The sequence below is a fragment of the Neovison vison genome, chromosome 1 (assembly GCF_020171115.1).
Source record: "Neovison vison isolate M4711 chromosome 1, ASM_NN_V1, whole genome shotgun sequence".
NCBI classification, from domain to species: Eukaryota; Metazoa; Chordata; class Mammalia; order Carnivora; family Mustelidae; genus Neogale; species Neogale vison.
In genome coordinates this window covers 265,515,533-265,540,588 of record NC_058091.1, presented here as the reverse complement: position 1 = coordinate 265,540,588, position 25,056 = coordinate 265,515,533, and the positions used below count along the sequence as shown (strand labels likewise).

The 25,056-nt window shown below is 37.3% G+C and overlaps 1 protein-coding gene across 2 annotated transcripts in view; it reads right to left on the bottom strand.

Moving 5' to 3' along the window:
* Positions 1-17,166: 17,166 nt before the first annotated feature.
* Positions 17,167-25,056, bottom strand: part of GABRB2 (gamma-aminobutyric acid type A receptor subunit beta2) — a 242,750-nt gene continuing 234,860 nt past the window's right edge. For both annotated transcript variants that reach the window (XM_044230141.1, XM_044230147.1), the window contains one exon: positions 17,167-23,212. In XM_044230141.1, coding sequence (XP_044086076.1) covers positions 22,865-23,212 — 348 coding nt within the window. In that variant the 3' untranslated portion in view covers positions 17,167-22,864. The remainder of the gene's footprint in view (positions 23,213-25,056) is intronic.

The following is a 25,056-nucleotide window of genomic DNA, read 5'->3' as shown; positions in this document are numbered from 1 at the left end:
AAGACCCAGAAACTTCATGTAATGCCACATTCTCTGGCATTAATCATAGTCAACATTTTTGAATAATAATTTCCCATCTTGGTCCTAGTGTCTAATTAATGCTAAGAACTTTAAAAATATTTATAAATTTGTAAAGAAGAATTAGTATTAGCCTCATTTTATAGGCAATGAAACTAAGGATTAGAATGTTTGACTTGTTTAAGCAGGGCCATAGAATGAATACGGATTCATACCCAGATCTGTCTGGCTTCAAGCCCATCCACCCATCTCTCAGGACATCACATTGTTTATGCATGAGACACTGTGTTCTTTATCATTTGTTCAAAGATGTTTTTCAGTTGACTAGCACTTATTAAACACTTAAGTGAAGGCCCTATTAAATAAGGGATGCTCTTTTTTGTCGTGTGAGATGGGGGAATACCGTTCATCCAAACATTCTGGATCATTAATAGTTAATTTGTTTCAGCATCCTGTATTTCTTACACCATTTTTTTTCTTTTCTATTACTCTGCTCAAGTTAATAAGTGAACTAAAATGATCAGTGCATAAAATACCACAACAAAATCTATGAGCACCTCAAGTTGAGTTTAAGTCCATCCTGATGCCTTCTACCAAGAGAAAGATAGGCAATAATTAATTATCTTAGAGAGCAGTATACAACAGAATAGCCTCTGGGTCCTTGTTAAAAAATGAAGATGTTAAGGTCCCAGTCAACAGAGATTATACTTTTGTAGATCTGAAAGGGGACTAGCCCAGGGGATTTAGAGAAAAAGGTTTTCCAGCAAGCACCATTTTAGAAAACCTTGGTCTAGCAACTCAAAAATTAGCTTGATTCTTGTTAGATGTGGTCCCATCTCCAATGCCCCCTTGCTTGACTGACGTTTGATAATTATAATCTATAATTTCTAGGTCATATTGGAAAGACCACAATGATAACAGACTGGATTAAGCACCAGGAGACCTGTGTTCTTGGTTTTAGTTTTCTGTATTTTTCAGAATTGCATGTCAGCATTTTGAACAGTTAAGACACTATACAAATTCAGAGACTTTCATGAGGAATATCAGAGATGGTGGCTTCTAGAACGGTACAGCTGCCAAAGGGGCTCTGAACATAACTTTTATTCAACAATGACAACAACATGAACCTTGCAACTTATTTCTCTCAAGGAATGATGGAATTCCCAAGCTTATATGCATTTCTTCTGAAAGAATTTTGACTGTAATTTGGTTTGTTTCCCTACCTTTTTCCATTATTCAGAAACCTGAGAACTTTAGTGTCATGAGGTATGTATCAGTAACATATACATAATACTGGAAAAAAAAAACACAATAAAGGACACACACCGATGAAGATAGTCTTACTGTCTTCTTGGTCATTCCTTAATAGAAAAGAAAAGTAATGGACTTACTCATAAGTAATTAGTAACAATACAAATTTTCTTATGTCCTTCAGAAAAGACCACTTGGAAGTATTGGTTTCATTGTGACCTGTTTGCTCTTTCTCTGATCTTATCTATTTAACCTGATAGCCCAGAAATGTGTCTATTTTCAAACTTACAATTGCGAGGCAGCTCACAAAAGAAGAAAAATGGTCAATGAACATGTGAAGATATTTGATCTTATTAGCCACCTATGAAATGCAAAAGAAAATGGTGTCTTAAAATTGTTTTAAGTTAAGCAAAATTATGACAATGTTGGTGAGAATTGGGAAAACACTGATGAGAAATACAACAATGTGTATAATTTTTTCAAAAATATTCATGTAATTTAACTTATCAGTTTCCTTTATAGATAGGTATTGCAAATGAAGATAAGCATTAACTCGTTGAAGACCAATCTTCCAAAGGCCAACATGTCACCAGTTAAGGAGTCTATCATCATGGAAAGCTCCATGGAGAGCAGCCTGTCTCAGAAGTTAATTAGTCCTGGACAACCTCAAGGCTGGACCTCAGGCCCTTGATTATTCCAAAAGGGAGGAGTTTCCCCAATCACAAACACTGCTGTAGCAAATTCTGTCACATTAGTTGCTGCGTTACACAGCTGCCATATATAAAAGGCTGAGATTCAACAGAAAAGGGCCTTCGATAGTACTATAACTAGTAATTATCTCCCTCTAGATGACAATTTCCTCAAGGGCAGGGAAGAGAAGGAAACTGTTTACCTTGCAGTTTGTGGATCCTAGCAGATTATTGTTGGCAAATGATATTGGTGATGAGAATGAGGATAGTATTAGTTAATATCTATTGATTATTTACTACTGTCAAATTCCTCATTTATATGTGGTAATAAACTCGGAGACTTCTTTGAAATAAATTGTAAGGGATACAAGAAGTCCATCATTTCTTCTTCTTTTTTTTTAAATAGATTTTATTTATCCATTTCACAGACAGAGATCATGAGGAGGCAGAGAGGCAGGCAGAGAGAGAGGGAGAAGCAGGCTCCCTGCTGAGCAGAGAGCCCAATGTGAGGCTCGATCCCAGGATCCTGGGATCATGACCCGAGCCAAAGGCAGAGGCTTTAACCCACTGAGCCACCTAGGTGCCCCCATCATTTCTTATTATCCATCCCTTACTGATATCATATCCATGTGAGGCACTTTTAATAACATTTTGTTGATGGAAATAAAGTTATTCTTAAAATCAACATTTATATTCCATAATTTCTCACCAAAGCTATAAATATTTCATACTAAACCTTATTTTTGAACTATAATATTATAGTAGCAATATATTATTGTAGTAAGAATCAACAATACTGACTCTGAGTAATGTCATTTCATTTTAACATAATCACTGAAGGATTTTGGAGCTCTACAATTACATTAAACATTTAAGTAAAAAAGAAATCTCAATTTCATTTTATTTGTCTAAAGAAAATTAAACTACAAATGTTCTAATAAAAGATCCCACATTCTTTCATCCACCTCTGTCCAGTTTTTTTTTAAGCTTTTATTTAAATTCTAGTTAACATACAGTGTAATTTTAGTTTCAGAGGTACAATTTAGTGATCAAAACTTCCATGTGACACTAGATGTTCATCACAAGCACAATTCTCAATTTCCATCACATACTTAACCCATCCCCCACCCACTTCCTCTCTGGTATCCATCAGTTTGTTCTTTATAGTCAAGAGTCTATTTCTTGGTTTGCTTTTCTCTTTTTTCTTCCCCCTTTGCTTGTTTGTTTTGTTTCTTAAATTCCACATTTAATTCTGAGACTTTTTTAAAGGCAAAAAGTGGCCTCCTCTGTTCTAATTGAACTTTTTTGTTGTTTTCCTTTAAATTTATTGTCATTTATTTTGGTCTCTTTTCAGTTAGCAAATAATTGGTTAACATCCTCTTAACAATAAACTATTTCCTATATAAAGTTTACCATGAAGTTGAGCCCAAACGTTACTTCTCCAAACCAGGCTATCTCAGTTCTTGGTTGTTTATGGCACGATTTACACTCCATCTTTTTCTTCTGGTCTTTCTTTATCGTTTCCATTACTTCCACACACTTCACAACATGCTTAATCCAGCATATAACTCTTACAAGGAATACAGGTCCCATTGTATATGAAACAGCCAGGTAGAGAGTGTAGTTCCATAGTCACCTTGCACATCATTAAAAATAGCCCTTTACTAAGTGACAATTTGAGTAATTGTTTTAGCAGCCCTATCTCTCATTAGTAAAGGGAAGGTGAACTAAAATCAAGCTGGACATTGAGTCAAAGGGCCAAAAGAGTCTCTCCCTAATATCTATATAAAGCACATGAATTATCTTGTTGTTGTTGTTGTTAGAAGGACTATGTGGTTTTTTAAAATGAAAGTATGCTCTCAAGGTGGGAGAGTGGATAGGACCAGAAGTGACAACTACTCAGTTACCTTTTTTGACTCATGATAATTTTAGTTGGGTTTGTGTTACCCATCCTTGAAGAATCCTAACAAATAATGATTATAAAAAGCTAGAGGAAGGAAGACTAAGAAAGTAGGCTGTTAAAAGAATGCATGAACTATCATAAAGGGTATGCTAATGGGATTAAAAGAAAAAAAGAATGTGATCTGAACTGTGATGTAACAATAAACTACAACAGTAACAAAGGTAGCTGGTATTTACCTAGTCCCTATTTTATGTGCTGAATAATCTACAGTAATTAAATCACGTGATCTTCACAAAGAAACTCATGAGATTCATAATGTTATTTGTGATTCCTTGTTTGCAGGAGGAAAAAAGAAAGTGAGGAGTGATTAAGAAATTTTCCAAGAAACTCATATAATAAGAGCTAGAGCCAGGTTTCAATTTGCCTCTTCAATTTTTTTTTCATTGATCTTCTAAGGTGGACACCTTAAATATTTTCATGTATTTTCTGCCTTAAAATAAAAGCAAAAACATACTCATTCTCTCATTCACATATTTCTTTGTTGAATATTGGATGAGTTCTTGCATGGTATAAGGCATAGTGTTAGGCACGGAGGACACATAGAGAATCAGGACCTTCGTCATGATTACTGTAGTTACTTCTGCCAAAGGTCTTACTGTTTGGGAGAAATACATTTCCATGAGAAAAAGAAGAAACTTATGGGAATTTATCTCATGAGGCATGTTGGCATACAGATTCAGGAAAAATTATTTCCTTTCTTAATATCTGTAAATAAGAGATTATGGAGTATTTAAGTATCTATAATAGGGTGTTGAATCATTAGGTAAAAAGAAGTTGGGTAGCAGATAAAACTGCTTCTTCTGGGAAGGTTAGAGAAAACTGAAAACAGATGATGGGGTGGGATAAGAAGTTTAAAAAGCAAGGGAAAATACTAGACCAATGTAATAGCTGTTTTTGTTGTTGTTGTTGTTGTTTTTAATGCAATAATGCAAGATGACAAACAACTCTTAAATCCCAGTGACAACCATTAGTTCTTTGCTTATGGGTCTGCTTGTCTGCTGAGGTAACTCTGCAGCAGTGAATTGATATCAGACCTACTCTTTTTTGTACTTTTGGAAGGATCTGTGACTTCCAGGGACATCCCTTTCTCATGATGAATGACAGGGCCACATTCTCTCTCCAGGCTAGGAGAGGATCCTTCCTTTCTTCCTATCTTCTAGTGGTGACCAGCAATCCTTGGCATTCCTTAGCTTGCAGCATTGTAACTCCAGTCTCTGCCTCCATTTTAGCATAGCCATCTTCCTTGGTGTCTTTGTGTCTAAATTTCTTCTTCTAAGGACACCAGTCCTTAGGGCCCATTCTAACCCAGTATGACCTCATCTTCACTTGATTGAATTTTGAAACACAATCTTTCAATTTTCTATTCACCAGGCTTAATAGTTACCCAGGATATTCCTCTTGCCTGAAATTATACTTCCCTTTCTCAGCTACTCATATGCTATCTCATACATCTGCATCCTCCATGACATTCTCAATGTATTGTGGATGGGTTTGAAGACTTGCTCACTTCCATATTTTTCTATACTACTTGGCGTTTGGTAGGTTGTCAAAACAGCTTGTTGAATTTATTTTAAGTGAGAAAAACATGTTCAGTGATTTATCTGGTTTAAGATCAGATATGCTGAATCCCAATTATAAGAAGTTTGCCCTCCGTCATAATGTGCAGGAAACCATGCCTTTCCCTAGGAAAACAGATTAAAGAGAGATGACATTGAAACAAAGAGCTCCTATTTAGAATTCTAATAAATGATGCTATTAGGTGTGATTTTCTGAAGATACCTCTAATTGGAGTCATGCCTTATTCAGAAGTGATTAAAGGTATCATTTAGGCAAAAAAATCAATCTCCTCTTTTTGATTACATCTGTAATTATAATGCATTAACAGAACAACTGTAAATACAGAGGCCTCATGTGCTTTTGACATCAAAATACAATGGTGAAAGCAGTAAAATGACTGAGATGGTATGTCAGCCAAAGTCATGGTAATCACCTCAAAGTGTCCATACTATCAATCCAGTGTCATAATGTGTTGTAGAAAGAATGTCTTATATGGTTTATTGATGTTTTGGCAGGTGATTCACAGTCCTTCTCCTTTCAATTCTGAATCAGTTTCCAAAATTTCCATCGTGTACCAAGGTATGCCTGAGCTATGCTTAGAAACTCCTGGTGTTAGGAGTTTGAAATAATCCAGAAATCATCTTTTCTACCTTTCCCTTTTTTACTTTGTAGGAGGTGAAACTGAGACTCACAAATGGGTTGGCACAAGGACCCAGGATTCCTTCATTGACTGGCCCACACTACTCACTTCACTTCTGACATGAGCTAACACTCCACTCACATGCCTCCCAATGTAAATCAAATTCATTTTAATAAACACTTTTTCCTTATTATCTTCAAAATGTAAGTGATAAAAACCCAAATCAAACTAGCATCAGCCTATCTAATTGTAGAGAGTACAGGTCCATGTGTTTCCACATGATCCAATGATGCCATCTGGACATGGTCTCACTCTTCCCTTATCTTGTCTCTGCTTTCAGTTATATTGGCTCAGTTGCCAGGCAGACTCTCTCTTTGTCCTGGCAGGAGGGCTTCCAGATGTGCTACATGTATGTCCCACCCTGTTCTCAATTCCAGCTAACATAAAGAGATATCCCATGTACCACACATCTGTGTCATAGGGTTGCATGCTATTGAGTAGATGGACTTGGCCACTTATTTATCTTCCAAAAATCATTGTGACCAAGTTAGATAGAATAAAATAACTGATCATTCCTGGGTCATGTGCCTACACTGGAGTCCACAGGGGAATGAGCCCTAATAAATCATAGGGATTGTGAGTGGGAGAAGGTAGCTCTTAAAGTAGAGTCAGAGAAATGAAAGGAATCTGAAGGAGGGTAGCATTTTATCTCCAACATCTTCAGCATTGTGAACTTCTGATGAAAATGAAAAAAAAAAAAGACCAAATTTCTGTCAATTTTATTATTATTTCAAATTCTTCAGGCAACGTATCTCCTTATTGCCTACACTCAGGAAGAATTGCTGTCATGGCTAACCCTCCCTAATTTTTAGTAAGTTACTATCTCTAATAACACAGATAGATGAAAACATAACAAGTTTCCATTATAAATGTAGATGAAGAAAATGAAGATGACTACTTAATAATACCAATAGTATCTGGGTGCATACAGTACTTGATACTTTATAGAATGTTTTCACATAGATATTAGAAGACTTTTTCTTCTGTGTCACCGAGGAGGAAACTGAGATTTTAGAGAATTGAAATAGAGTTCCTAAGGTCACATAGTAAGTTAAGGGCTGTTTATTCAGTTTCTCTGTGTAAGCTGTGGGCTTTTCTATTTATACCCTAGATCAAACATCACAGTCTCATTTTCACTGTCAGCCTTTTGCTTCTAATAGGTGTCAGGGTCATGCATGGGAAGAGAAAATCATGAGTTAAAAATAAATATAACACATAGAAAGATGAAGCTTGGGGTAAGAAAAAAAAATCAGGATGAAAAGTTCCCATAATAAGAAATCTCTATTTTCAGAGAGAAATTAGGGGCATCTCTATTCTCCTAAATGCAAAAATATTTTCCTATTAAGTCCTGCGCATTCCCAAGCATTATTATTATTATTAACTAAAAAAAATCAAGAACGTTTTTTGTTGTTGTTGTTCTGTCAAGACATTTTTTAGACATGCTGATGATTTATAGATAAAACAAAATTTTTAGCCAGAACCCTAAAGTGGGAATTCAGGACATTTTCAGGGACACTGACATTATCAAGCCAAAGCATGACCCTGAGAATTTTTCAACAGTATTAAAAAATTTTAGTGGTCATGACAATACCTAGTTTTTTAATGGAAAATCTAGGGTCACTAGGTTCTATTCCCAAACTTAACTAAATTAGAATCTTTCTTATGACCAAGACAATATTCTTTCAATAAACACCTCAATACTGGGCTTCATGTCTGGAAGAGTACTTGGTTGTTAAAGTAATTCGTTTTTTCCTTTAATAAGTATAAAATAAGTACTATGGATACTTTCCTACATTAGAATATATCAGTGAAAAATAAAAGACAGTACCCATACCCTTAAGGATATACATTCTAGCCAGAGAGACAGATGGAAACGAGCATAATAGGTAATTCAGCTATATAATATCATGGATGGAGAAAAAGTAGAGCAAGGGATAGGCTTAGGAATACCTAACCTGAGTGCGTATAGTTAGGGAGTAGAGGACAAGTCACTACTAAAATAAAAAATTAGTAAGGATAGAACTCACTGAAAGACTGAAAGGGGTTGAGGGAATTCATAAAGTGTATTCTGTGGTGGGGGGAGGATGGTTCTAGGCAGCGTGAACACAGTAAAAGCGCTGCATGATAGAGCAAGGAGGTCAATGTGTTTGGAGCTCAGAGAGTCAGGGGAAGAGTAAGATTCAGCCTCGGTTGAGCAAGTGCAGAGAACCAGGCTGTGTATGAATTTTCAGGACATTTTAAAAAGTTGGCTTTTACTCTGAGTGAATTGAGGAGGCCTGCAGGATTTTGAGCTGGGGAATTCCATGATCCTTTCAAAAGGATCACTCTGGGTGTTGTGTTGAAAACAGTTTGTAGATTGCGAAGGGCTGTAGCAAGAAGACGGGCTGGGAGGCTGTTGAAACAGGCCAGGCTAAAGACTGTGGTAGCTCAGAGAAGGGTGGTAACAGGTAGAGAGAGTGAGAAGTGACCAGCTTCTGGATATATTTTGAAGTTGTAGCCACCATGATCTTCTAATGAATTGTATGTAAGGTGAGAGAAGAAAAGGAACAAAAAAACCACTACACATATCTAGGCTAGAGTAGCTGAAGTTACCAGCAGTTTTGGGAGAAAAAGCAGTTTTGACTGTTTTGGGTTTGAGAGGTCCTGTAAACATCCAAAATATAATGCCAAGCAAGGGCCTGAGGTTTAAGAAAGAAGCATAGAATGAAAATATAGATACAAGGCAGTTCAACAGGAAGAAGTTGGGGTCTAATGAGAAACCAGCAAATGACTTCAAGAAGGGGCAGTCACTGAAGTAAAAGCAAAACCCAAAAAGTGCCAAGAAGGTTGGTTCCATGAGAAAAATGTCCATTATGAAATAATTTATGCTGTCACCTAACACTACACCTAACCATATTCAGGATTATTCTTGGTTTTGCAGAACGTGTGGATTTTATTCAGCTATTTAACAAATAGCTGCTAAGCATATGCCATGTGCCAGGCAGGCTGCTGGGAATTAATCATCAATCTCTGGAGTCCGGAAAGCTCTCTCAGATGAAGTGATGTCTAAATTTTTATGTGGAAAAGATGAATAGAAATTAATGAGGGAGAGATTTTGGCGATGTGAGAAAATGTTTCAGGAAGAAGAAACACTATGTTTCTGGAGGCAACTAGTATCTCTGTGAAACTGAAAGTAATTCAGCTTGGTGGGATCCTAGGATTCAAGTGTGGATGGAACAAGTAAGGTCTAGAAATAAGCACGAGACCACAAAGACCTCGAGAACCAGGATAAGTTGGGGCTTTTCCTAAGGATAGAGTAGAAACTTTGAAGGTTTTTAAAAAGGGAAGCGACGTGATTAATTTGCATTTTGACATTACCTTGTCTGTTTTATAGCATATGGGCTGGTGTGATGGCTTATTTTATGTGTCAAGTTGGCCAGACTATTATGCCTAGATACATGGTAAAATACTATTTTGGGTATTTCTGTGAAGACTTTCAGATGAGATTGACATTTACATCAGTGGCCTTTCCAGATTGTGTGTGGGCCTTGTCCAATCAGGTCAAGGCCTGAGTAGAACCAAAGATTGACCGTTCCTGAGCAAGAAGAAATTCTGCCAGCAGATGGCTTTTGTACTTGAACCACAATTTTGGATCTTATCTGGTCTCTAGCCTGAGAGCCTTTGGACTTGAACTGTAACATCAGCTCTTCCCTGGGAATCCAGACTGCTTGGTCCACACCGCAGATTTTGGACATGCTAGACTCCATAATTTCATGAGCAAATTCCTTAAAATAAATCCTTCTTTCTATATATAAACATGCATCCTGTTGGCTCTGTTTCTCTGGGGGAACCCTGACTAATACAATTGGGGAGGGGAAATTGAAAACAGGGTCCCCCCCCCAGGCTCTGCATATACTGTGTGAGTTTGGGAGGCTCCCTGGACATTTATTTGCTTTTCCCAGCCCACTCTAAACCAAGGACTCTAAAAAGGCTGTCCCAAGTTCTTTAGGACTGCTCCTGGAACAAGAACCAGAGCCAGGAGCCAGTGTCCTTATTATCTGCCAAAGCTGAAATGGGAAAAGCTCATTTCAAACTGGCAAGATCACCCCTGTAATTTAATTTTAAATGAAACTTCTAAAACATTTAAAAGTTTTTATTTATTAATCATCTTGTACTTTGCATGCATCAGTAGTTTTGTCTTATACATACAGAGATATTCTCTAAATGTTCAAATGAATTCCTGGCAAGTAGAATGAGAAATAAGAATGAATAAATAAGGATTTGGCGAGCCACTTTGAAAGGTTGCCAACTCAAATTGTTCAATCCCTCCAAGGGTGTTTTGAAGCAAGTAAAGAAAACTCGGTGAAGAAAAAAATCTTTCCATTTTCTCTCTCTCTCTCTATTTTTTTTTAAGACAGGTTGGGTCCGTTCAGAATGAGAAATGGAAACTCTAACCAGGGCCACTTCTCTATTGATGTTCCAAGAACCCTGATGGTTCCCTGCCACAAATCTCACACAACTTTAAGGAGCATCTCTTTGCCTAAACATCCGGAAAGTCTCTTGATCTCTTGGGAAGCTTCAGGCTCCTCACCAGTTTTCCTCATGTTCAGCTGACCAGATAACCAAAAGGTGTGCTTTCTCTCTCTGTATTGTTCTAGCTATGAAGAAATGTTCAGCCATTACATTGGGGACTTAAAAAAATAACAACATCTTCCATGTTGAGAAGTATTGCTTTTACAATTCAAAATTGTTCTAAATGATGACAGGAAAAAGATAAACCTATTTAAAGAGAAAGCAAGAAAGTGGATTTTCAGAACCCTTTGGAAGATGTGTTAAAGTAACTCATTTGATTTCTTTAAACAACTTTCTTCTCTCACCAAAATAAATTAAGGAAAACATCAAAATATCTAGCATTTGACAATTCTCAGCTTCAAAAAATAACATTGAAAAAGTGTAAAACTATAAACATAAAATAGAAGTTTAGGAGTAAACACTCCTCCCCTTCTTTTTCCCTCAAGATTTTGGCCTTGTTTCTAACTTAACTCTTAAAAATACTGTATCTCCAACAGCTAACTCAAGCTATGCAGTGTATTTTGTAGCAGGAAAATAAGGGTTAAATGCATGGGATCTAGATGCAATGCCAATTGTGGCCATGTTATGTTTGTCCTCAGTAACGTAAGTATGGCAATGGTTTATACCTCATGCTGTTGTTTTGAGAATTAAATTCATATCACATACCAGACGGGGGTGGTGTCAAGTGCTGAAAACATTTTTAAAAGACTTTCCTTCCCTGGATATTATACAGAACTGATAAATTATTGAACACTAAAAAAAAAAAAATTCCTTTGTCTCTTAATTTTTCCCTTGCCTCTTCTCTTTCTTCCTTCTTTTGTCCTTCTCCAGTAGTATTATGGGTGGGACCAGGATCTTCAACCCACCACTGTGGACTAGTGATTTTCAGACTGCTCCTTTTCATGTACAGTTCTCTTCTTTTACTCTGTTGCCTCACCTCAGAAGTTTCCAGATTAGTTCTTCATTTCAGGTTCATTTACTAAGCTCCATTCTCCACGGGGTCTTTGGGGAGATGGAATTTGTAAATAGCTTCTATTGCCCATTTAGTGAATCTATTGACCATTTAGTCCCAGGCCTTATCTCTGAAGTTGTTGACCTAGTCAAGAATCTAAGTCCACTGCATACTCTGTAGTGCTGGAGTTCTGTTGACCTTCCACCCTTGTCCCCCTCTGTTCTCTTTCCATATCTCTCACAAAAGTTCCTTGCTCCTTCATAACTCTTTGCTCTTCACCGAAAGCCCTCCTTGGCTGGTTTGGTGTGTTGTTTTCAGTTAAGTTCTCATCCACTGCTAGATGGGTCTGGGAAGTGCTGGGGGAGGGTAGGAGTCTTCCAAGTCAGAGGATAGAGAAAAGAGACAATGACCTTCAAAGGGAATGACTTAAAAGTAATCAATCACATGTTTGCATTGTGAAAACTTCTGTTGCAATTTTCTGTACTTGTTTATACTGAAAAAAAAAAAAACAACAAAAACTATATCTTTTTTATTTGGAGAGAGCACCAAAAAAAAAAAAAATTCTCATTTTACCTCATTTATAAGGTATCCCTGTGGGAAAGGGAAGAAAGGTGATCTTGTCACAATTATAATGGCATAGAGCCTTGCTCAGTCTGCAAACACTTTCATGGAGTTTGTAATGTTTTTCCTAGGATTACAGATAGTAGAACATCAGCATGGGATTTGGGGCATAGAAAAGATTAAAGTTTTGGTGTCTCTTTGACAATATGCACCTGTCCAGAAATTAAAAGAGACTGAGACCTGTGTATCTCAGTTGTTCAAGCATCTGCCTTCAGCTAGGTCAGGATCCCAGGGTCCTGGGAAATCCCAGGGTCCTGGGATTGAGCCCCACATCAGTAAGCAGCCTACTTCTATTTCTCCCTCTTCCTCTGCCCCTCTCTCTCTGTACTGCTCACAAATGAATAAATAAATTATTTTTAAAAAAGAAATGAAAAGATTCAGTGTTTCGGGGTTTCTTGCATTCTAAGATTAATTTGGCAACATTGAGCTTGCAATTTCTCAAGAAAACAATTGGATGGGACTTAATAGTGGTTGCCTTTAGATGGAGTGTGTCCTCCCCAGTTACCCACAGCCCCCACCACTCCCATTGTGTTATGCTAGGTCTATATTATTTTTTTTATAATCCTATAAAGCCCTGTATACACATTTGAGTTTCTAAAACATAGAATGGGAGGTATATTCATTATGTAGCCAAATTTTCTATCTCTTGTTAGCCTTCTAATTTTCAGAACTGAAATCAATTATGCCCACTTTGTACCAGCTAGTCCTAGAAATAGTGTATTGCTGATCTAGCATCAAATTCATCCTGTTGTTTCTCATACTATTTTCTGGGGTTGAGGGACCAAGGGCACAGTAGGTCCCAGATGGAAATGTAATAATGAATCTAATTTCTTAAATGACTCTATTTAGGAAAAAACACATTTCTTTTCTTCTGATATGTTGCAGCCTGTTGGATGCTTTTACCATGATCACAAGACTCTGTCACTTTATGGACATGTCTAGGTCAGTGCCAGAGGCAGCCTTCCCAAGGTTCATTATACCATTTTCCCTGAGGTCTTTCATTTCCTCAGGTCATCACCACTGAACTGTGTGCAAATCTCTACTGCCATGTTGCTAACTACCCTTCTGTCCAATCTGAGAGAAATTCCTTTTCTTTCTCTTCACCCTCAAAGACATTCGTTTTCCTCAGTACTTAACACTAAGTATTGTCTCTGAGTATGTTCTTCTGTTCTTTCTAATAAAAATCTCTGAAGTGAAAAAATAAATATATAAATGAATGCTAATGTCCTAGATAGCTACTTGAAACAAGAGAAAAGACCAGAATATATACAAATCAATACATTGATAAGGAGACCCACCATTCTTTGTTACCCTACTGACCCTTAGTTCCAACCTAATCATCTGGGGCTGTATGGAACTTACCACCCTATGATCATTCTTTGGTTCTAGAACCATGGAGTGGTTCTAGTACCATGGTGGGTAAAGTGGAAGAGGGCTGAACATTTGTCTAATCCTCTGTCACATTACACATTACATCACATGGGGATCAGAATGCTTTTACATTATTTTGTAGCTGTCTGCTTGAGGAAATCAAAGATTATGGACTGATTATGCCTATTGATAGCCCTGAGAAGTATTCCTACTAACCCGGTATTATTCCAGAGGGAAGATTTCATGGTTTAGAGGGATATTCTGCAAGAAAAATGATGTGTGATGTTTCAGAATTAGAAAAAGTCTCAGAAGAGAGCCAGGGTATCTGAAGTGTCCTAAGAAGAAATCATAGTAATTGGGAAGGAGCAAGATGGTGGAGGAGCAGGAGAATGAAATATCATCAGGTTCCAGGAGTTCAGTTAGATAGTTATCAAACCATTCTGAACACCTATAAACTAAACAGGAGATATAAAAGAAGAAGAGCAGCAATTCTAGGAACAGAAAATCAACCACTTTCCAGAAGGTAGGATGTGCAGAGAACTGATTCTGAGGTGACCTGTGGGAAGAGAGACCCCGGGGCGGGGGGGGGGGGGGGGGTGGGGAGGGCTGGCTCCCAGCAAGCGGTAGAGCAGTGCAGCACAAAACCAGAACTTTAGAAGTCTGCTCCACTGAGGGATGTTGCTTGAGATACTAAGTGGGGGGTGGAGGCCTTGTGGGACAGTGTGGTCTCAGGACCCACGGGGACACAAAAAGACCGGGATGTCTGAGGATAGCAGAGCTCCCAGGTATCAGAGTGGGGAAGCCAGCTGCAGAGATAGAGCTGAGGAGGGTGCTCTCAGCTTGGGGTTACCTTAAACCGTGATCCAAGGCACAGTCAGACCAGTACTCTTTGAGCAGAGACTCCACAAGTGGCAGATCCGGGGAGGCTTACCTTCCTCCTCCAGGAGGAGTGGCATGGGAGTGCACTGCAGGAATCTGCTGGGTTTGGAGACTCCAGCCAGGGTGAGCGCCAAGCGCCGGAGATAGAAATGCTCGGTCATAGGCCGGCGGGCATGGAGCATGGCAGGAGACCACGGAGATGGGAGGGATTGACTGCTTGTCTCTGAGGGCACACTGAGGAGTGGGGCCCTGAGCTCTTGGCTCCTATGGCCAGAGACTGGGAGGCCACCATTTTCATTCCCCTCCTCCAAAACAGAATGGAAAGCATTCAGGGAACAAAATGTCCCCAAGAGCGAACCGGAGCAGATCACTTTAGCCTGGCTCCTGGCAAGGTTGGGACAATTCTGCCTCGGGCAAAGACATTTCAGAATCACTGCAACAGAGCCCTCTCTCAGAAGATTAGCAAGAACATCCAGCCAAGACAAAGTTCACATATAGAACTGCAGAAATCCAGAGCTAGGTCTATTCAAAAAGACCTAAAAAAAGTTGAAAATAGATCTACCTTATGACCCAGCAATAACACTATTGGGTATTTTCTCTAAAGATACAAATGCAGTGATCCAAAGGGGCACTTGCACCTGAATGTTTATAGCAGCGATGTCCACAATAGCCAAACTATGGAGAGAACCTGGATGCTCATCAACAGAAGCATGGTTAAATAAGATGTGGTATATATATATATATATATATATATATATATACATACAATGGAATACTATGCAGCCATCAAAAGAAATGAAATCTTGCCATTTGCAATACTGTGGATGGAACTAGAGGGTATCATGCGAAGCAAAATAAGTCAATCAGAGAAAGACAATTATCATATGATCTCTATGATACGAGGAATTTGAGAGGCAAGGCAGAGGGTCGTGGTGGGTAGGGAGGGAAAAAATGAAACAAGATGGGATTGGGAGGAAGACAAACCATAAGAGACTCTTGATCTCATGAAACAAACTGAGGGTTGCTGGGTGATAGGAAGGGGAGGGATAAGGTGGCTGGGTTAATGACATTGGAGAGGGTTTGTGCTATCATGAGTGCTGTGAAATGTGTAAGACTGATGATTCACAGATCTGTACCCTGGGACAAATAATACATTATATGTTAATAATAAAAAAGAATATGTCATAGAGTTTGGAATATGAGTAGGGGAATTTACCCATTATGATCACCACTTCTGTGGGGAATGTCTGGGGCTTTCTCTTTCCAAGGTAAGTCACAAACCATGAGCCACACCCATAGGATTGTAGGTCTCTCACCATCCCTCTACTTGCATGAGTTTATGTGTGTGCACACACACATAGCCCACCAGTTATGTGAACATGTTCATGTATTTGAGCATACTTGTGTTCTCTCTGCTGGATAGAATGCAGAAACTGCAGTATCAACTGCAAATGCACATCTTTTGCATGTCTAGATTTACATAACCTGCAATATACAGTGCAAGCTGAGAAGAATTGGTTCTTCACTCATCCCATAATTGGGTCTTTTTGGTGGTATTCATTCTTTGGTGACAATAGCTCCTTTCAATCCTAACTTTATTGGACAAGTATGTCCTGACATGATGCTTCCCTTATATATAGTGTCTATCGGGTGCTGCTGGGACATTCTAAAGTCACGAGAGGTGAAAATCACTAAGCTTGTCACCAAATGATTTGCTTACTTTAGGAGAGTTCCCACTCATTTGAGAGGTGCCACATAATCTAACTGGGCAGAGGTTTTGTATGCTCAACCTCTATTTTTCCAGTACTAGTACAAGATCTGGTAGATGGCAAGCTCTGAGCAAATGTTTCTTGGAAAATGACCAAAAGGAATGAAAGGTGAATAAGCCTGGTTGCCCACATTTAATGATAAAGTGGAAAGAATTTACAAGGATTTGGAGATGAGACCAGCCTGGGTAGGAACTCAAGTCCTTCCACTCTCACAGGCAAACTCTTTCTGATCTTGAGTGTCTTTTACTTGAGGAATATGGTAAGAATTAAATAAGTACTAAATTTTTACAGAGCTTAGCATAATGTCTCTAGCAGATATGTATTGAATATTAAATGAATGACCACATAACGTTTATCATGTTTCATGTTTAAAGCCAATTTTTAAATTAATTATCCTTCATACAAAATACCTAAGACAACATTTAATAATTTCTGTGAAGTTTATATATAATATAATTTGTGATATGTATGCTAACTCTTCTAGTGATGATAATTAACAAAAGCAAAACAATAGTATCTACTGTTTACATATCACTTACCATGTGTCTTGTAGGGTACTAAGGACTTCTCATGGGTTATTACATTTCATCTTTACAACAGCCCTGTGAGGGAGGTGTAGTTGTATCATTGCTTTACAGATGGATTAAGTAGCTGCACAGTCATATACCTAATATGTGACAAGTTTGAGCTTCAACTCAAATCTTCCCAACAGCGAGTCCCAAGTTCTGAAGCTTTCTGTTGCTTCTTGCAAAAGCTGAGATTGTACAAACTGGCTCTTACTAATAGATTATATATATATATATATATATATATGTATCTGAACCCAATGAAACTACACACACACGTCCTTTTAAGTTTTATTTATATTTCTTAGTTCAAGAATTACACACTAGCCAACATTATTATATATTTACATGCTGAAACTGGCTGTAGTAAGTTTAAATTCAAGAAAATAATTCTTATGTGCTACTCATTTATAATCCTCATTTGTTACTATCTCATGTATCCCAGAGATTTTAGTAGTTCTGTTTTTAGAAAGACATGAAAATAGATGCAATGATATTCACTTGTGTTTTGCATTTTCTAGCCATTGGAAAATGTGCATTATGTGCATATTAAGAAAGGCTACAAGGTAATTAGTAAGGCTGATAATCACTACATTGTGAAGAAACTAGAATATCATTTTTTATAAAAGGACAATTCAGAACTGTGCAGGGACAATATTCATAACAGAACTATTTAAACACCCATGCAAATAAAATTTTGAAAATGCTATGGAATTTAAATCATTTGCAACTTTGTTTGAAATAATTATGCTTAAAGTGACCGTGGTTGAACTCAAATTACTGAACTGAAAAGGAAGAGATACAAGCTGATGGAACTCTCAACTTGTTTCAGGTGGTACAAGGACACACACATGGGCATCAGATTAGGAGACATTTGACAGGAGAGAAGACAGTTGGTTTTGAAAGTTAAAAAACACAAAGTTTTGTCATCATTTGGATCTATTTATATTTATCACAAAAGAACTTTTCAAAGCAAATTAAAATCTGATGTCAGAATTTTGCATATATCCACAGAAATGTTTTGTTTTAATTTTCACATAACTAGTAGATTATAAGGGTGTTGCTGCTTTTTTTTTTTAATGATTTCTTTAGGGCAGTATCTTAATTCACATTCTGTTGGCTCCTTACTAGTTTTTACAATGTTCGTAGTGTATTTGGAAAATATTTTTTAAACCTTTGGTGTAAAGCAGTCTTTTTTTTTTAAATTTTCTCCCATTTTTCCTTTTTTCTTTCCTTTTTTGTTTTTTAATAATTCTGGAGTCTTTGGTTAAAAGGAATAATACTATCTAAGGACAAAATGCTATTATAAAAAAAAAGTCTGTGTGTATTATGTGTAATAAATTTCTGGAACAGGTATGAATAATAAGCACTTTTATTTCCTGTAGTGCCATCAATATAAACTTTTACTCTTTTAAAATTGAGATTTAAGTTACAACCTTTGGTTTCTTGAACTCTGACATATAAAAAACTCTACCAAGTTATCAACGATCACTTCTGCTTTTCCCATTTCCATTTCTAAGGCTATCTCTTGGTTGTTACATTGACTACATAAACACTACAGCATTTCCCATAAACGGGATGAAAGTGGGAGCAAGTGAGCGGAAAGTGAAAGTGAGAGTATGTGTGTTTGAATGTGTGTGTGTGTGTATGTGTGTGTGTGTGTACGTGCATGCGCATGTACATGTGTGTGGCTGTGTGTGTGACAACAATTGAAACCCTTCTGTCTGGGATCCCAAACCATTTATGCAAAAGGGTGTTTAAATTACTCTGCTGGGGCACTGCAGTAACTGTACTTAGTAAAAAATAAATAAAAATTAAGAAAAAAATTAAACAATTATTTGTATCTATTGACTACTCATTTACAGCATGTTGAATTATTTACACAATATTATAACACATGAACTTAAGCCATAAACAGAATTAGCACGTTGCCTTACCATAAAATACAAATTAGAAGTTAAAAATATTTAAGAAATCTGTTTTAATATTTACACACGCTCAGTGAAAGTTATGGTTGCTCACATTACATGGACTCTGTACACTTAGCAAAATGGCATGATTGCTACAGTTAAGAGTATTTGCCCTAACCAACATGGTGGGGTTTAGTTATTTTTTTTTTTTTTACCTCCTTCAAGGAGGAATTTTTTTAATCATTTTCTGTTTTCTTAAGACTTTGTTTTTAAATCACCAATAGACAATGTTATTTGTTTCCTTGAAAAAGAGAGCAAGTAGACAAGCAATGTGAGAACTAGTTAATTCCCGATGTTCTGAGGTACAGTACTATTGTAGTGTCAAACTGTGCAATGGTTCATAAGAACTGTAGGCATTGATCTGCTGATAGAGAAATGCTCAGGACCCTGTATTACTAGTTTCAATATGTTGATTTGTTGGCTGCCAATTAAAAATACTCATACACTGGTTTAATGAAGGAAATAAAATATATTAGCTTACTCCTTTTGTTTTCCAACATATGAATGCATATATATGTATGTATGTTTACATGGATCTATATATACACATATATACATGTAGATATGTTGTAAGACCTGTCTTTATTGATTGTTTTGCTGTTTTTGTTGTTGAGGATGAATTTAATCATAAAACTGGAACACAGTCACCTATCGAAAATGGAAATTGTGTTAGTTGCCAATTTAGTGCAGGTCTTGCTTAAAATGAACGTGATTCATTTTCCCACTGCATTCCACTGAACTTTCTCTATGTGTTGTGCTTTTTTATAAGCTGACAGACTTTTTGTGTTCCTAATGCTAGAATGTAAAGTCTTTTGGTTCATAAACCATTTTTATTATTATTATTAATATTTTTACTTAGCACTGCTTTTGAAGACATGAGAAGAGAAAAGGTCTAGATGGCACTGCTTAAGTATTTTCCCCTGTTATTAAATTGCAGTAGAAAGAATTGTAACATTCCTTATGCAAACACATGATTATGTTGCATGAGTTTTCAATTCTGAAAATGCATTTCATACCTACTAGCAGTCATGTACAATATATATATACAGATTGAGATCAAAGGTTTCATTTAGACTGTGCATTTTAGAGTCAGAATTTGCCTATGAATTTCACAAAGATGAAAAACACCTTAATTGCTGGCTATCTGGCTGTTTCATAATCAAAAGAAAACTATATATATATGTATAAAGTGATAGTAATATCATATCAGAATTGCCAAAACACATTTTTGTGGTCCTTAAATTTAACCACTGGATATCAAGCTGACTGGTCTTCAAAGGTTTATGAGATCTAGCACCCCTCCCCAACCCGCCCTCAATTTGGTGACTACAATCCAATTCAACTACAATAAAAATAGAGTTAAAATTAAATTCTACATCTACTGATATCTGGGCAGGATGAATCAGTCGTTTCTACCTATGTGGTTATTGAATGCCAATATATGAATTTTGCTCTAGAGCATCTGTATCAAGCTCCCATGTTTCTCCTTTTTCTGTTTTGTTTTGTTTTGTTTTGTTTTGTCACTGTGAGCAGAAATGAATCCCTGGTCACATGCTTTTGAGGCTCATGTTGCAAAGTTTCTTGTCTCACTTTGATCTAGATTACTGTGGTGACTTCCCTGGACATTGAAATTTTGTTGTAACCATAAATGACAATATCAAGGATTTTTATGGCTTTTATGATAATTGCAGATAAGAGCCCATTTCTAGACTTGGGCTCGGAGTTGTTTCTAGAAAAACCTTTCCAGAATGGAATTTGGAGTAGTGCACCTGAGTTATTGATATGCTCCTTCCTGATATATGTTACTCAAACTTTAACCCCTGGCAACAAGGGACAGGCACCTTTATTAGAGTGATGCCCCAAAATGATTGCCTAGGAGAAATCGTATCCCTGGAGAAGCTTGAGGAATATCTACTCTGAGCCCATGAACAGAAACTTAGTTGGATTCTGCCCAAAGACCATACTCAGAGGTGTTCAAGTGTATAATCAAAAAATAAAGGCCAGAGTTCCCTTTGCTGGTGAAGGAAAAAAAAAATACCTCCCATCTTAGAGAAAATTTAGAAAGCTGAATGCTAAACCCTTTTTTGCCCCCTCTCTCTGAAAATTGGAATAGGAGGCATCAGAACTCCATCATATTCCAAGCTGCTGAATTATCAGGGGGAAAAAACCATACATTTAATCCACAGGCAAATACTGGCCTTGGCTACTATGCACAATTAGGGATGTTACTTTGAAAAATAAGTGATTTTGTTTTTAAAATAGAAATAGCAAAGTCATCCTCCAAGAAAAAATTCAATCAAATCAAACTTTAAGGAGAAATTAGCGATTCACTATTTTCTCCAAGAAAAGCAAAGTATGAACCTCACATTGATAGAAATAAAATATATTAGCTTATTCTCTTTCCTGTCTTACATATGAATGCATATGTCCAATTAGTATAGAAAGAATCACACTGGCATAATTCAAAAATTGGATAAAAACAATACATCATGCCTGCCTATCAGTTACATATTTTTCTATAATATCAACTGAGGCTCATAATATTCATCATGTTAATGTGGCTTTGTTTTTGTCTTATGTTACACTACTTTTCATATTTTCTCTCATTAGGTCAGTTGCAACATACACTATGTAAGCATCCTTAAAAAGTCAAACCCAACAAACCCACAAACTAACTCTACTTGTGCACATAATCCTTTAAGCATTGTTTGCTATGAAAAATACAAAGGTGAATTTCACTGCACATAAGGAAATGTAGTTCAATCAATCTCTTCAAAGCCTTACTTTGTCTGTCTCCTAAGAATATAATCAGGATTTCAGAAACAAGAAAAGCTGGAAAGGACCATTAATCCTTTAAAGAAACGAACAAATCCTTCTTTTGAAATACCCTATTAAATTCAGAAATAAACTTACAGGGAAATGTTGTAGAGACAGCTGACATTGTCTGAGAGGATCAACCTGTTTGCTAGCTTTGTCTGTGCTCTATGTTAGTGTATTTGAATGACTTGCAATCTAACCTACATCTAAGATACTTCTAATTTTGCTAACTTTTTTTATTTTGTGGTCTTTTGATTAGATAAACTGTAAAAACTTCTTTAGATCTGCTATCAAAAGCTTGTGAAGTTGGGGGAAAAAAATCTCTCTCACTGGATCTTTTGCCGTGTACAAAATATGGTATAAACCAGATGCTGCGTGGGGCTTATAAGGGTCATGCTGCTCATTTGCTTTAATTTTGTTACAATAGTCACTTCTGTTTCCACTCTGCTCTGAATTATTAACTCTTATTTTAACCACCGAGGAAATAGCTTTTTAGAAACATTTCTTGGCCACCATGCATGATAATGTTCAGCAGTCTCGTTTCTAACTGTCACAATGGAAGACATCAGTGTTGACTCCCTACACTCAAGCAAAGACTGGCCAAATTGGTTACCGAGTCTTTGTCTGCAGTCTCCCTATCCTGTTTGATCTACATGAGAACCTTCTGGAATCCAGTGGGAATTATCTTCCCATGACACCATTATCACCTTAATAAGACCAGGCATAGACCATCTTCAGTAAGCATGTTTGCATGGCATTGCAAATAATGTTTCATAAGCACAGTGCCATCTCAACAGCATGCCAATGTTAGAAATGAAGATGGGGAGTATCTGGGTATGACCACTTCTCAGAAAAATGACTGGCAATGCTACTGAGCCCTCTAAGAATATCTTCTAAATAATTGCCCTCTATATAGCCTGCACACTAGGCAGATAAAGTGGAACACTCAGACACAGTCTTGCCAACATGTGTACAAATCACTTGCATTTCAACTGGAAAACCACAAGGACCTAGTGTTTACTTAGCAGAAGCAACCCAAATGGTATGAAATGGACCACAGGATAGGCCAGCAACTAAGGTATTTTAGCATCACTTTTGTCCTGGATTGATGTGTTTTCCAAGTCCTACGTCAGGCTGTACAACTGGTTTGAGGAGGAATCTAGTCCTTGCTTCCCATGGGAGGCTATGTTTTAGTTCACATAATAAAGCCAATAGACGATGTTGAAGAAGGAAAAAACCACTGGGAAGAATATGCGGGACCACCGATCTATGGCATTCACATCAGTCAAGTCGGGGATGGTGATTTTCAGTTGGGAGGCGCGTCTCCGCAGGCGGCTTTTCTTCTGTGCCACGTGTCGTTCCAGGGCATTTCGGCCAAAACTATGCCTGGGCAAGCCGGCTTTCCGGTACTGGATGCTGGTGGCATCATAGGCCAGCATTGTGCTCCTGGGGTCTCCAAGTCCCATCACGGCCTCAGATGTGGCCATTTCATTTTTTATCTCAAGAGTGCTCAGTAAGATGTTCTCATGTGGGTCCATCTGCAAGGAAGAAGAATCAGAAATGATGATCAAAATGGGAAGCCTTTGTTGGTGCTAATTATAGAAGGCACTATGATATGCGGGCTAGGTTGCATTTATCAGCGTGGCTGAGAGAACTGGTTTTGAGATTACATTATCTGAGAGGGATTACAAACAGATATGGTTCATCATTTGACAACCATCATGGCCCCCAAATCTGTGTGTCATTTAGAGCCATTTGAGATCACTGACGATCATCAGGTTATGCTCTGAGATGAGAATATAGTTTGATCAAATCTAAAGTCTCACAGTTTAACTATCTCATAGATATCTTCCAATGGGTTCCTAATGGGTATAATTTTGATGCCCAAAAATCAGAGGTACTCTGACATTCACCATGCTAATGATCGTCTTTCAAAGATCTGTCAATTACCAAGTTGTTTCAAAGTGGGTATTCAAGAGATGAAGAAGGAAGAGGAGCATACTAGCTGGGTGTGTGGGGTTGGGAGCCAGGTGTCTGGGTGTAAATCTTGGTTCTGCCACTTACTACTTAAATGACGGTAGGTGAATTCCTAATTTGAACAGTGGCTCCATCATTGTAAGCTACACAAGCTTCAGTTTCTCCATCTATTAAGTGGTATGACAGTGCAACCCTAGAGGATTTCTGTAATGACATCATGATATCATAGACTGTTGCTAGTACCATTTTCATTGCTTCTACTTAGGGGCATACAGAGAATCAGAAGTCATGACACTATAAAAAATTTACAGTTCTGATATGAATATATACAAAATTAAACTGTGCTAGGCATGAACTAGTAGTAAGGGATTAATTACTGAATTGTGCTCATAATAAGAGCTTAATTACAGATGAATTCATGATAAAACCAGAACTAAAAACCGTAGATAACACTTGCTATCTATGCCAGAGACATTTTCAGGTAACTTCATTCGATTATGCTTCTTAATACCCACAGTTACAAGATACCGCCTTAAATTTGCTATGTCAATATAAAGAGGGTAAAAGAAGAGTTTTGACAATAGCAATTCAGGCATCATGTGATGTGCCAAAATGCAGTAGCACTCAGAACAACAAGGAACTTGAAAATTAACACCTGGGCAAACTGTGCCTGGACGAGGGCTGAGTGGGGTGAGGGACTGACTTGAGAGGGGAGGGAGGGAGGCAGGTTTCAAGAAGAAGAGAGTCAGTCCAAAGCTGGTTACAGTAAGTGGAATTCTGGGCCCAGGGAGTAGAATTAAGGTGGCCAGTAGATAGGGTGACCCTTTTCTCTCTCGGGTGATTTCTATTTGGCTAAGCTAAAAGAAAAGAATGAACACTGACATCGTGATACCTAAATACTAAATGACCATGTAAAGTTTTTTGTTTGTTTGTTGTTTTGTTTTGTAAAGAAGGAGAGATTTGTGTCTTATTTTTAAGAGTTCTCAACTGCTATAGATAATAAAACCTAGATGTAACACATTATTATTAATAACAGAGTACATTTATTTTGGTGGAGAATCAGGATATGCCAATTGCCAGTGAAATTTCTGAAATATAAAATAAAGGAAAAATGGTTAGTAGATAATGAGGATATATGAAAACAGGGGATATAACCAAACACTTAACTGGAAGATAAACTGTTTTGAGCTTCATGAATTATGCAGAAGGTAAAAGTAAGCCTGCTAAGATTATATACTAACAATTAACTTTCAAATGTGGCTTAATGACCCTGTATTATAAATTAAAATCTAAAATCTCTTGAGAAATAAAAGCTATAAAATACGCTAGAACCTAGTAATTGACCAATTAATCTCTGTCCACTGATTAGACATTCTGTATGTTTGGTTTATGGTAGTATTTTGCT